A 14,691-nucleotide genomic window follows, 5' to 3' on the forward strand; every position below is an offset into this window, starting at 1 on the left:
GCACTTAAAAACAGGGTTGAACTGGAATAATTACACATCCAGCTTCCCATGAATTACAGACGTAAGAGCAAAAAAATAGGATAAATTTCTTTATTTCCTCCTATATGAGTCATAACTTGCACATATAAAGGAAGAATACTTTGTATATAAAAGCTAAAAATATAAATGTATGAATAGAAAATACTTATGGATTGTTTTTGTAATAATGCTGCCACCCAGTGGCTGGTTAGAGGAACGTCAGGCACATATAGCTCAGTCCATTTGTTGAGGCAGCAGCCCAAGAAAAGCGAGGAAGGACTTTGAGATGAAAAGAAGTCAGCTCTGGTTGAAAAGAAGTTACAACCTGATCTTCATGAGTAAATGACTGGTTACATGTCAGATACTGAGATGTTACAAAGTCCTCCCTCAACCTGAGCTGACTACTTTCTTTGGTCTACATCTTTAATTACACATTCGAGGAGGTGAGGCAGGGTGCGTCTGGCGGGGAGTAGAAGTCGCAGAAGCCTTCCTCGGACAGGTGTCCATACTCGTTGTTGTAGAAGGTCTGTCCTGACAGCTGGCTGAAGAAGTTGGGACGGTGTCTGTAGCTGCTGGTGCTGCCGCTTTGGCCCGGGGAGCTGTGGGAGGCTGTCAGAGGCTCCGTGCTGCTGCTGCTGCCTATACGACTGGAGACGGAGCAAAAAGGGACAGCTTTCACTGACAACTCAGGCAGATAGAGGCTGTTAGGAAATAATAATATTCCAATAAGCTGTGAGCAGTTAACTGTAGATGTGTTGGTAAATGAGTGTGAGCCAGAGTGCCTCCATCTTTAAGCCCTGAACCCATAACTTGAAAATGAAAATAGTTGTTTATTGCTCTGTAACATAGACCGTCATTGTGCAAAAGCTATTAAAAACACATCAGCGATCCAACCTGCTGCACAGATTGGCAGGTTCCCTATTTACGCTGAACAGGGGCACTGTAGTTTATTTTTAAGTCAATCCCACATACACCGCCCTGCTGCTATAAATGCAAGCCAGAGTGCCAAATCCACAGCTGAAAATAGTTTCCACTTACACTCTCTGTATGAGTAACTGTGCTAAAATCTATGGTGCCCAATCATTTAGCGTTTTAAAAAATATTAAGGCACATTTAAAGACTCGCCTCTTGTGAAGGTGCCATTGGGATTGTGACCGCAGACAGAACAGTAAAAAGAGAGTCAGACTAATTTGCAGACGGACTTATTTAACCGATTAGACTTTTAAATCGTTTGTACACAGCTTCTAGGACACATTTTTGTTTTGTATGACTGCACAGTGTATGACTAGGAATAATGAGCAATACACTACACCAACGTGAACACGGCAGGTAGTTTATATCCATCTTTACCCACTCAGGATCTGCTCCTCGAAGTTGCTGCTGGAGTTACTGGCCAGATAAATGTGCATTATTTTTTACTTTCAGTTAAGGATGATTCTTTAAAACATTGTAATTCTGAAAACTTGATGACTATGAGCATTAGATTTGACTCCTGCTCACCCATGCACAGACCAAGACTGCTGATGCTCACTTCCTTTGCAAATCTTTCTTCACTGCACTTAAAGCAGTGACTATTCTACAGTTTCCAAGCGAGAACGAGTGTTTTCTCTTATTAACTCATATGTTTGCTGTTTAAAAGCATTCTGCACTAATACGTCTGAAAGGCTTTGTGTTGTTACAATGAGTAATAAGTGCGCATCGCTCCAAATGTCAAACATTGTGACTAAATAACTGGCTGCATATTTATCTTATACGTCACGTTCAGGCTATAATATGGATTTCACCTTTTTAAGACTGCACCCCTGTGGTTGTGCTCAATTCTCTCAAATTCTTCGGAGGCCAGAACCATCCCGCTGTCCGTCTGGTTATCCTGGGAAGAGACACAGTTTGACATCATGTGAATTTAATGACCCCCGTCTTTCTCCGCCAACAGCAACCATGTATGGTAATTATTTGAGGGGCTAAAAAAAAAAAAGAAAGAATCCCCAAAGACCAATTCTGTTCATAGAATGTCACCAGTTGGGTTCACATTGTCGACAACTGATAAGAAGATCAAGAGCTTACTTGAGGAGCTTTCTGTGAATTCATCTCCAGGGGCAACTCTTCAAACGTCTTCACCCTGGGCTGGCACATCTTGGTGGGACCCACAAACACGCAGCCGGCAAAGGGCACGCAGTTGTAATACCTGGTCAAGAGACAGAGAAGAGATTAGCAGATAAATCCCTTATAGAACCTCCTGATAAATGCCAAGAGAAAAATAGGGGACAAAAAACACTAGTATATCTTAGTAAAACATCAGGAAAATATGTTTCGTTCATTGACACAAGCAGAACATTATATTTAGAGCTCAAGGAGTCCGTTTCTGGACTGTTTTGGACAAAATGGCAGCAACAGGGGAGCACGATGGCACGCGTTATTGAAGATATTTCTCTTTTTGGTTTGTTTTGCTCGATCAGGAGTTAAACTGAACAGACCTTAGCCTCCTGATACTAAAACCCTGCTGCATCTCCTTCAGCATCACCAACTTGTATACAACTCATGAAATGTGACACTGTGCCCAATACCGCCCTATTTTCTCTGCTTTTTAGTACCCAAAGTCTATTAAAAATGTACAAAACAGGGGAAGAGTCTTTAATAGTTGATGCCATTAGTCTCTTCTTTATTTGACAAAGATGAATGAAAATGATTTTTAGTTTTTTCTACAGCAAAATGTGTAATAAAAAGTCTATCTTTATGAGTTAATGTTAAATTATAAATGCATGGATGTGATAAATACAATCACTTAGTCAACCCTGTAAACACAAAACTGTATGCTACTAACAAAGTGTTGCATTCAAAACTATAAAAGATGTTTAAACCATGTATATCGTTTATATAATTTCAAATTGGACACTTATCTTTTGATCACCAGTAACGCCAAAACAAGAACAAAACAAAGAAATCCAGAATTATGTGTTTATTCGATCTGCTTCCAACGTGGCAGGTGTTCTGCTGTGTGGCACACAGTGTCAAATTTGGAGCAAATCAGACAAGCATGGGTGTTTTTGTAGTAGTTCTGTGGTGTGCATCCTATAATTTTGATCCCTTTGAATGGAGCCTACGAAAAAGAAACAAGCAAATGTCTTTGGTGTGGCGACAAGAGTAGAAAAAAGCCATCCTTCCTGCCTGTGAGCAGACTGTTGAATCTGTCAAGAAAGAAAGATCTGTAAGCCTGAACTGAAGTGGCGGACGCAGCCTGCCATCCACAAGCAACAGGAGATGACTCAGCCACTCGACTCGTGGAGAAATTCATCAAACCTACGGGAGGTGGATGAGCTGAACCCGTGCCTGAACCTGGACAACTCAGATGTTTCTGCACTCCAGAGAGGTCAGATGAAGAAAAACGAAAACAGGTTTCAAGAAAGAGAAAACCTCTTAAAATCATTCTTGGATGAGCTGTGGTGAACAAGCCACAGCCTGCAGTGATCCCTGCACCTCAGCTCATGAGGTTCCTGCTCCAACTGAACAAGCTGCAGCTCCAAATAGTCGACTGCAGCCTGTGAAGCAAAGCTAAGCCGAGCCAGCTGAGAAACTGCAGGCTGCCGTACAAACTGGAACACTTCAGATCTCTGAGCTAAAGTTTCAGACGATCTTAGATGATAAGGACAAACTGATTTTCACACTGGAGCAAGACGAGGCTGCCTTGCTAAGCGTGACAGTGAGAAAAATTTGCTCGGAGCTCAAAAATCCAAAGCCACGCGACAGATGGCTGATTTGAACGTGGATCTTATATTTATGAAACAAAGAAGGAAAAAAATGAGGAGATATGTCTAGCAACACAACTCCACAGTAAAAACGGTACTGGATGATGTGCAACAACAACTGAAGGAGCAAAGATGCCAGTAGGAGGAGGACAGGCCCCATCTCCTGGATGAACATCTCCAGACAACATTAAACCTGAAGGTGCAGAAGGACCTGGACAATGAACAACGGCAGTGAAAGGAAGAAAAGTCCTGCCTGCTAAAATCTCTAGCTTCTCTGAAGGAGGCCGTGGAGGAGAAGGTGAAGGAGAGACAACAATCTGGACAAGGTTGTCAGTTTAAAACACCAGCTAGAGGAGGCACACACAAAAACAAACAAAAGAAAATCACTGAGGAAGAAATTCTTTACGCTCTTTGAGACCAGAAGGAGCAAACCGGAATCTGACCTCTGACCTCAGTCACCATCTGACAAACCAAAGTTGATGCTCATCCTGCTTGTGATCCCTCCTCACATCACGGACATGACACTGAGCTTATTTATGTTCAACCCACCTGCTCCTTAAATGATTTATTAGTTGATTCGACTACTCTATGCTAATTAAATTGCACCCAGGGGATGAATAAAGTTTTTTTATATTCTAAACCCTCTTCCTTCTGACTCCTCTCTCCTTGAACCCTTTCCCTTTCCTCCATTAACTAATAGCATCTTTATATTTGTGTACTACATATATGAAACATATTAACACACTGCATTATTGTCATGTAGTCTATATATACATTACTATATAATTTTAGCATATACTGAAAAAAAAAAAAAAAATAGACTGGTCCCCACAAAGCAGGAAATCAGCTATTTTCACTGCAGCTAAAGCTACGCTACGGCTAAGTTAGGAGGCAACCACATATCCACCCAAAACAGTAAATGGAAACCATTAAGTAATGATGCTTTAAAATATGGACCTTATTGGGCAATGAAAGTGATATTACAATGAAAGATTAACAAAACTGAGACGAACAGCAGATGCAACTGTTTAATCTCAAACAGTCGATCTCGCAATAAACAGACTTTAGCTATCGTACGCATTCAGCGACAGTAATCTTGATTAATTATGAATGACAGGCTCCCTGCTATCAAATGCAATGTATATCCAACATTTTATTCACAACAACATTTGGGCATCGTTCACACATGCTGCAAGATTTTGCAGCAGGTGTAGCTTTTTTTTTGTTTGTGCACATGTAAAGGTTTTGATTTTGTAAGTTGTGGTTGTTCGACTGAAGTTGAGTCAGTGTCAGAGAGTGATGTTGAAAATCTGCCAAAACTAACTGAACAAAAAAACCCCAAAAGCTTTGATATTGTTGAAATCGGAACACTTATTTCATATTCCAGCCACAGCAGTGGATGGATTGCTGGAAGAATTTGCACTTTTTGCTCAGCTCTGCTCAAGCTTTATTCACAAAGTGTACTTTTTCAGAAATTTTCAAAAGCCATAACCTCCGTATCGGTCGGGCTGCTATTGAAGAACTTGCCAATTCTGTGTGTGTTTGTGTCAAAGATGTTGTGAAAATGTGGCCCTTCTTTCAAAAGGAAACGGTACTAAAAGCTTAACTTAAGGGTTATAGAGCCCCTTGAGAGTTTTCTATCTGTTGATCAAAGGATCTCCATTCAGAACATTCCTCTATTATAGTCGTTGCAGGAATTATTGAGTCACAATGAGATACTGAGAAATAGAGAATAGAGAAAATAATTGCTCAAGAAAAAACTGAGGACTTGTGTTGTGGTCCGTGTGTGTGGAGGTGTTGTGGAGATGGTCGGCATTGTAAAATGAATAGCTGTTCAGGATCTCCATTTCATTTTACACTGATGACTTTGAGGTCTGCAATCCTTTTGGAACCTCAAATAAGAAGCATAACCTTCAAGCTATGTACCTCCAGGCTCTTATTGAGCTCTCTCATCTATTTATTTTGCTGTTATCTGTAAATGTAAGGATTCACAGATCTTTCTGGATCTTTCTGCGTGGACTTTGCATGTTCTCCCCGTGCAGCGTGGGTTCTCTGTCTTCCTCCCACAGTCCAAAGACATGTTGAGGTTAAATAGTGATTCTAAATTGTGTGTAGGTGTGAATGTGAGTGTGCTTGGTTGTCTGTCTCTAAATGTAGCCCTGTGGTAGACTGGTGACCTGTCCAGGGTGTCCCCTGCCTTCGCCCTAAGTCAGCTGGGATAGACTCCAGCCCCCCATGACCCTAGTGAGGATTGAGCGGTGCATAGATAATGGATGGATGGATGTTTCTATTGTTTATGTGTAGAACTCAGTTTCAACCTATTTTCCATGTATTCCCTGGATGGATGGATTTTAAAAAGTGTTGGGTTCACTGCTAAAAGAGCTGACAACCTTGGAGCTAATAGGCCTGTAGACTTTGCAGAAAATGTTGCAGGAGAATATATTTGTAGATTCTGCGTAGCTGAGAAGCATGATATTCAGGTGTAGACTGTTGGTGTTGTTAAGTGTAGAACACAGGAGCTTCATCAAGCTCGTTTAAAATCTGTCCTGGAGGCTGTAAGTGTGTGCTGTGGTGCGTTTTGATTAAGAACCTCACTCATTTTGATGTCACTGGAGACTATCCCCGAGATATAGTAGTTATTTGAGGGTGTTATATCTGTGGAGTTTGCTTATTGTTTGGCGCTTTTGATCCAAAAAAAAAAAAAAAAAGTAATTCACCTGAGAGAATTCAATTTAAAATTTTAATAAAATGGGTTCCTCACGTCACACCTCACACCTTCTCAAGAAAAGAAAGTATTGGTAAAAATGCACACGAAAATTGGGCTCTGCTTCAATTGTTGCCTCCTATTATTGGCCCCGTGGTTCCAGATGATGAAGTTTAGATTTGCAACCGGACATTTGGCTTCAATATCAAGACGCTGATTTCGGATTGTGTCAGAAATTTGCCAAGTCCATGAAAGCCGCCCATAAGGTGACCTGCTTACAAAGTTAAACAGAGGGAGGCAACTTCAAAATCAAGCTGGCCAGCGCTCAACAGATTGTTCCTTTTATATATAATAGAAAGCCTATTTCATCTTAAGGGTCGTCGCCATCCACAAGGCCGTGGGTTTGGACAAGTGTTTTGTACGATGCTCGACTAGAACTCGACCAGAAGGCCAACTCATTTGAACCCTTCAACGCAACTCAAATCCTAAATTTTGAAGCAATTGGAAAAAGAAGCTCAAAGCCTTTCCAACAGACAATAATCTGAATAATGCCCTTGTGAAAAGCATTCTTGCCTAAGAGAGTAGGTGTCTTTCAATGGCTGTTACAGGTGGAAGGTTAGGCTAAAACACAAAATGGCCGACTTTCAGGCCAAACTTCGAGGCCTGGGATGTCCTAAGGTAAGTTCACTGACATGTGTCTTGGCGCATTGATCCAGTTAATATTCAAATTTGGTAAAACATTTATGTCAATGAAACTTCTGTTATTTAGGGATGGAGTTTATGCCTGTGATGGATTTATAGGTTAGAGATTATTAGTTACTGCTGTATGTCCAACTGAGATCACCATTACCGTTAAGACAAACAAACACCTTGAGAAAACCTGCAATCTACGAATCCATCACTCCCTTTCCAATTCACTTTCCTGTTTGTGTCTCTCAGCCCAATGCCAATACTTCAGATCCTAAATCATGGAAGTACTTTCAAACCAGCAAGAAAAAGAATGATCTAAAATCACCTGGGAACTGTAGTTTCATGAGAACCAAACTTAAAACAGTGCATTCGTGTATTGGCGTCATTGCAGCTTTTTGGCTAGAGGACAGTGTATGTGACTGATAAAAAAAATAAATAAATTGTGAGTTCCTGGAAATGATAGCATGTGTCATAAAGCGAGACAGTTTTCATTTGATTGTTTTGAAGAACAATGATATTTCTATCTTTGGCTACACAAACAATACTTGATCCTCCATTGGTTGTGGTAGGAAATCACTCCCATGCATTCGTACCTCGTGGGAAGGGTGTTGCAGGCCATTCTCAGTTCTTCCTCGGACGCGGGTCGAGATGAGACCTGTGAGAAACCGTCATCTTCTGAGTTCTGTGAGTGGTTCAGGGGGATGTAGTCCTTCCCGTCCTGAAAGGGAACAAAGGGAAGATCAAGACCCGAAAGCTGTTTTCAAGACCGAACGATCATTTGTTGTAACGTACAGGTAGGCTGTTGTCCTGCAGCAGGTCTCCCAGGATCTGAACCAGGGCGGGGAAGGTGGGTCGGTCTTTGGGCTCGCCCTGCCAGCAGGCCAGCATGATGCCATATCTGCCAGCAGAGGGCAGCACAGTCACAACAAGAACAACGCACTAGAGTCATTGAAGTATACATTTCATTCTCTTTTGTTTCATGAATGTGGGAGTCACTTGAATGATGGTCGTAGGGAAATTTCCTCAGCGGCCTTATCAGTTAAAGGGATTTTGAGCTACGAAGCATGTTTTCTCTTCAAAATGTGGAGAGAGAGAGAGAGAGAGAGAGAGAGAGAGAGAGAGAGAGAATAAATGCTTACATTTCAGGAGAGGCAGTCTCTGGTGCTCTCATCCTGACGCCGTCTTTCAAACGTTTGCAGAACTCTTCATCGATCTGTACACCCGGGTACGGAGAGGCACCTAATTGGAGGAAAACCAAAAAAAAAGAAAGGTAAACACACTATTTAACATATCAGGCACTGTTCAGAGGCAAAAACAGAAATTTACTGACTCTTCTGAGCACAGCTACTCCACACTTCTGCTGATTACGCTGAAACTCTGTCCCTTTGATTTCTACACAAATGACCGCCTTCCTTAAGAGATGAGCGCCGTGATTCAGGGCCTTACCGAGTGAAAAGATTTCCCAGAGGAGAACTCCAAAAGACCACACATCACTCTGACTGGTGTACACCTTGTCAAAGATGCTCTCTGGAGCCATCCACTTTAAAGGCAGACGAGCCTGAGAGAGCATTAAAAACAGCAGACAGTCACATAAACAAAAAAAAACGACACCTGCCATTAAAACGCAATCGCATTGTGGGTGGTTAAAAAGAACACAAAAACAAGGGGAAAAAAGTAGCTTGATGTTTCCCCACAGTAGATGGAGATGGATCATAAACAGAGAACTCGTAGCGTAGCGCGCGTGAGGATGACGTACGTTGCCTTTCCTGACGTAGTCGGGGTCTTTGTATATGTCTCTGGCCAGGCCGAAGTCACAGATCTTCACGATGTTGTTCTCTGACAGGAGAATGTTCCGGGCAGCCAAGTCTCTGTGGATACACTGCAGATACACGAAGAAGAACACATACATCACAACCCTGCAGGCAGGTGTTTGTGTCTGCACAGTTCTTTGGTTAATCTTTATGTTTTATCTGATGAGTGACATGATTTGGAGTGAGTAAACAGCAACTTGGCTATTTTTGTAATTTTTGGCCTTAAAATCTGAGGAAGTGTTACTGCCTGTGTGTGTGTGTGTGTGTGTGTGTGTGTGTGTGTGTGTCGGTGCCAGTTTTTGCGACTGGACTATGTCTCAGCCAAGCTGGGCTCTGCGGAACCGCCGCAGGAGATCCAACAGCATTCACAAAGCTGTCAAGTAAACGTGCCTTTGGGGTCCCGGGTGGATTTGGTGGGGGCATTTAAAGCCAGACAGTCTGCCTCATATCCAATATCTGTTGCAGCTGCTCACTATTTTAATTTATTATTCATCCAGTCAAACCGCCATGTGTGAGATGGACTGTGGCAGGCGATAACCATGACTGTGTCAGCGTTTTCTGCTTTTTTTTATTTTGTTTTAATGAACACCGCAACAATGAATTTTTTATAAGCATATTTTGATGTGAGGGTGAGTAAATAAGAAACAAATCAATAGTAATAACAATAGAAATGACAGTTATTCTGCACACATACTGTTTGCTAATAAACTTGAAAGATCTCAGCTGTCCGTGAGAACTGTTCCTCAAATTAATACCAACCGTGCTCATTTATTTTTAATTTCACTTGACTTAATTGGAATTTCATTATTTATTTTTATTACAGAATATGATTTAACTTCTAGAATTATCCATTTAATCTGATCAGTTTTTCTGGTCTTGTTCCTTTTCATGTTACTATGAACAGATGAATATTTAATTTCATGTTCACTAATGCAGACAGACCATCGCTCAACCAACCACTGTACAAATTGAGTAAATTGATCATTCAGACTTCTGCTAAGCTACTCTGAAACTTTTTGACAAAGCCTGGAACTTCAAAGGCCTTAATGGTGAGAATCATTATGACACTTTGTGATGAACCCCAGATACACTCAGGTTAGACTCACTGTAACAAATTACATTTACTTGCGCACTGTGCCTACGTACTGAGGTTGAATATTGCCAGTTTATTGCACTTTATACCACTTGCTCACCCTTACTCAGTATTACACGTGTAATAATAATGAAGGAAAACACAACAGAATATATAAAAGTGTCTCACATTAGGGCGTCAAAGAACAAAAAGTTTAACTGTCAACTAATCTGTTGATCATTCTCTTGATAACTGATCTGTAAAACATAAGAAAACTGTCAAAAGTGTTGATCAGTGTTTCCCAAAAGCCCAAGAAGACATCCTCAAATGTAAAAAAAAACAAAACAGAAATATAGTTAACTGTCATTGAGGAGGGAAAGAACTGAAGCAGAAAATATTCAAATTTGAGAAGCTAGAATCAGACAATTTAGACTTTTTTTTTTTAAAATATCATTCAAACACGATCCATCCATCCATCCATCCATCCATCATCCTCACTAGGGTCACGGGGGGCTGGAGTCTATCCCAGCTGACTCAGGGTGAAGGCAGGGGACACCCTGGACAGGTCACTAGTCTACCACAGGGCTACATTTAGAGACAGACAACCAAGCACACTCACATTCACACCTACAGACAATTTAGAATCACCAATTAACCTCAACACGTTTTTGGACCTTGTGGGAGGAAGCCGGAGAACCTGGAGAGAACCCACACTGCACCGGGAGAACATGCAGGAAGATCCCATATGTCCTCACTGGGAAGCGAACCGGCGACCTTCTAGCTGTGGGCTAACCACCGTCCCACCCTGCAGCCCCTCACTCAAACTAATGAATTAAATATTAAAACAGTTGGCAATTACTTTTGGAAGTTAAACAACGAATCGATTAATTGATTTCTACATATCTGAGGTGCTGTCTGGCTCAATTTTAGGTTGTGTCTTTTGTTAACTGTCTAAAATAGACACATTTTCCATTCCGTACTGTTTTTGTATTTAGTATTCAAGACATTAGTGCACTTTGCTATTTTTGACAAACAGAAAATAATGCATTTATTGTGAAAAACGACATCCTCCTCCTGCTGACAGTTTAATTAGGTTAAATTACTTTTTTTTTTTTCTTAGTCATCCACAATTTGTTCTAATGTTTCGCTGTTGTGAATAGCTTCTCAGTTTTGTTGGTGATTTCATTTTGTCATTTCGGTTGTGTAAATTGCTCGGAATGAGTTTGCGTCACGGAACTGCAGCACAAAGGACTGAACGGCAGCATCTATATGTTCCTTTCCTACACGCTGCACAATGCACCTTTCAATCACCCATTCACATATACACAAACAGAACCAATGGTGGTAAAGCTGCCACGCAAGGCTCCAGGGGATGCAAGGGTTCATGGACGACCTGCTGAAACGCCTGAGCCCAGGCATGAACAACCCAGACAGTCCAGAATTGTGGACATTGTAGTGCTGACAGCTAACCTTTCTGGAGGCCAGGAACTCCATCCCTCGAGCCACCTGAAAACTGTAACAAATCAAATCTTCTATCGTCAGAGGAGTTTTCCACAAATCCTCCACTGGAGAGAGACACAAAGACAAGAGGGAGGTGAGGGTAGGCATGGAGAGAAAAGCACACAGCGTTTTATTGTGGGACAATGAGTAACACTTTTTTTTTCCTCTTGTTAATTTAAAAAAAATGACTCACTTTTCTCCACAGCAGGATTCGGGTTGGACGTGTTGGATGCGGGGCTCTGGGGGCCGGTGAGCGGGGCGGAGGATGGAGAAGGCGGCTGACGAGCTCTTTGGTCCATCTGACCCGCTTCTATCATCCGCCTCACTTGGCTTTGGGTTTTCGGCGAGCGATCCTAAGTGGGGAAATAGTTCAAATGCATCATCTCCAAAATCGATATATAAAAAAAAAAACAGAATTATGAAACGCATGTCACAGTTAACTAAATTTGGAACATAAAATACATACAACAATCAAAGCAGAGACAGAAATATTGCACAAACTAAAGGTTAGAATGAAAAAGCTTCTTGTTTGTTTTTGTACCCTGTAGGGGAGGAAGAATTCCCTCTTGGCTCGTAGGAAGTTGGACAGATTCCCATACTTGCAGTACTCCACTATCACCATCAGCGGACCTGTAGGTACAAACATTTTAAATATTACACCTTCATTGTTGTTTTTTTTCATGAGAGTATTGTATGACAAAGACTACAAATGTTTTAGCACATTGCTTTCACACTTGATAAAAACCATAAAAATGACTTCTCCCTCTTGCTTGGGGGCTCTTTTTTTTTTTTCCCCTCCCTCACACCATACTGCGAGAAGCTGCATTTGAGCTGGAGCAGTTCCTGCCTGAGATTAGCTGCCAGGCTGCTGTTGTTTAGGATAAACATTCTCAGATGTACGCACGTCAAAAATGTGCTCAATAGGTCAAATTGATGTATGGCTTTAAAAAAAGAAAGAAAGAAAAGGCAGCTGTTGCACTTCTTATTTGGTTTGCTGGAAGAGTACTGAAAGCTGCAGGGGGGGTGGATAAAATGATGTGACTGATTTGAATTTCACACTGACTTGAGCTTAAATGAGGTCAATCTGCATGTACGAATATTTTAAAATATCTCCAAAATCGTGACAACTGATCGAAAAACACAAACTGCACTGAAGAGGAGGTAGATATTACGCAATAGTCACTTTTCATGAGGTGCTTCGTTCATTCTGTTGATCAAATTTCTCAACCGACGCTGAGTATTACATTAGAAAAACACGATTCGACTCACGCGTGAAGTTTACTTTTCGCGTACTCACCATTCGGTTTGGTGCAGGCTCCCAACAGGTTCACTACGTTCAGATGGTTACCGATGTGAATCAGTATCTTTAACTCTGACATCAAGGCTTTGTGCTCGCTGGCTGTGGCTCCGTCTGAAACACGTGTATGTAAAGTAAAGAAATTACACATAAAATCACATCTTATTGTGTGTTTCTGCGTACATCATATGCTACACTCGCTGAACTGCACGCGCCTTTAGAAGAACCATTCATCTAAGTCCAATCAAGAGCCTCTTTAAATCACTGCTTCAGTGGCTTAGAACGCTTCCACCAACACTTAGCATACACACACACACAGCACATTAACAAGCCTAAAACTCACCCTTCAGCATCTTCACAGCCACGGTGTCCAAACTGCTGCTCTTGCTGATGCCGTAGATTGAAGCTTCAATTACTTTTCCAAAGGCGCCATGACCTAAAACCTTTCCTGTGTCAGGAGAAAAGAAAAAGAAAAAAACGGAACAGAAATAAACAAAATATTCATGCTCATTGATTTATGCTGACTCGGTTTCAGTCTCTCTGGAATACACAAACAGTTGTGGTGGTGGTGGGAAGCATTTGCAAAACGTAAATGCAATCTGCCCAAGAGGAGGCATTAGAGTATCAATTGCAGCATTTGGGAAACAACATGTTCCCATAAGTTGCTGTCGTGGAACAGATGCTTTTCCTCTGGGCATTTTTCAAAGAAGCTGTTGTAGGAATGAGCACATATGTAACATTAACACTTTACTTGGCAGCGCTCTGCCCAGCTGGCAGCGATCCAAGCTCATGACATTATGAATTCTGGAAATGGGAAAGTAATTCAGTTTCATCCCTCTGCTCGCTCTCATCCATGCCAGCATATGTCCTCACGCACACATCTCCCTCTCTCATGCTTCTTCATCATCCCTCCATCCATCCTTGTCACCCAATCTTTCTGCCGCTCACCCAGTCGGAGTCGGTCTCTGGAGATCTCCCACTGTGACGAGTCGTAGGGCAGGTATTCACACTGCTCATCCAGAGGCACCTCCCCCGGGTCCATGATGATTGATAGATAGCCCGTCTTTATGTCAGCCGGGTTCACCTGAGGTTTAAAGAGAGAAGGAGCTCATTTAAGGCGAAAGATCAACTAACTAAGAAGGAGAATATAGTGAAAAGGCAGCACAAAAGACACTAAAAATTAATGAAATAAGAAAAGGTTAGAAGGACAGAGTGCAACCATGGTATTGTTTGCAATACCATCATGGGGGGAGGAAATCAAAGCTCCTTCTTGCCTCAGCTGGCAGAAGGGGCCTGTCTCAGTTTGATTGACAGGAGCTGGCAAGCTGAGAGAAGAGGAACAAACTCTGCTGCAGCTTACAAACCCCAGACAGACAGACAGGCAGTGTGTTGTTAGCAGCCGTCTTGAAGGGAAGACATCATGCTTCTAACACCATCTACATGGGAGGTGTGAGCAGCAGAGCAGGGCAGTAGAAGCTTCTATGATCCAGTAGTGTACTGGCCTTCAGAAGTACTGGCACAAACCCTCGTGGCCCACTTTGCTAGTGAACAGGTGGACACTCCAAAAAAAAAAAGTCCATAAGGTTGTTTCTGTTTTTCTGTATGCCTGTCATTCATGTCAAGGTGCACATGAGAGACTACTGCACGTTTGTTTATTTTATTCAAGTTTCACCGACCAGAACAAAGAAAGTTTCATCCAGGGTTCGTGGGTTTCAAATAGCTTGTAACCTTAGGCATAAATTTGACAAGATTGATTTATGGTGCATGTTCAGAATCACTGTAAGCTCCTCCGTCAGGTGCAGAGCAAAGGCAAATATTAAAACACAAAAATGCTGAAAATTCAATTAAGAATCATC

The 14,691-nt window shown here is 41.8% G+C and overlaps 1 protein-coding gene across 1 annotated transcript in view; it reads right to left on the reverse strand.

The window, feature by feature from the left end:
• Positions 1-76: 76 nt before the first annotated feature.
• The window catches only part of flt4 (fms related receptor tyrosine kinase 4), a 58,240-nt gene continuing 43,625 nt past the window's right edge, over positions 77-14,691 (reverse strand). The window contains exons 17-30 of the mRNA XM_008281333.1: positions 13,784-13,919; positions 13,179-13,283; positions 12,836-12,949; positions 12,080-12,168; positions 11,732-11,891; positions 11,509-11,603; positions 8,912-9,034; positions 8,602-8,713; positions 8,295-8,394; positions 7,948-8,053; positions 7,749-7,873; positions 2,083-2,203; positions 1,803-1,888; positions 77-665 (exon numbers count right to left, since the gene is read on the reverse strand). Coding sequence (XP_008279555.1) covers positions 446-665; positions 1,803-1,888; positions 2,083-2,203; positions 7,749-7,873; positions 7,948-8,053; positions 8,295-8,394; positions 8,602-8,713; positions 8,912-9,034; positions 11,509-11,603; positions 11,732-11,891; positions 12,080-12,168; positions 12,836-12,949; positions 13,179-13,283; positions 13,784-13,919 — 1,692 coding nt within the window. The 3' untranslated portion in view covers positions 77-445. The remainder of the gene's footprint in view (positions 666-1,802; positions 1,889-2,082; positions 2,204-7,748; positions 7,874-7,947; positions 8,054-8,294; positions 8,395-8,601; positions 8,714-8,911; positions 9,035-11,508; positions 11,604-11,731; positions 11,892-12,079; positions 12,169-12,835; positions 12,950-13,178; positions 13,284-13,783; positions 13,920-14,691) is intronic.

The sequence above is a fragment of the Stegastes partitus genome, unplaced genomic scaffold (genome assembly GCF_000690725.1).
Source record: "Stegastes partitus isolate 25-593 unplaced genomic scaffold, Stegastes_partitus-1.0.2 Scaffold230, whole genome shotgun sequence".
In the NCBI taxonomy this organism is placed as follows: Eukaryota; Metazoa; Chordata; class Actinopteri; family Pomacentridae; genus Stegastes; species Stegastes partitus.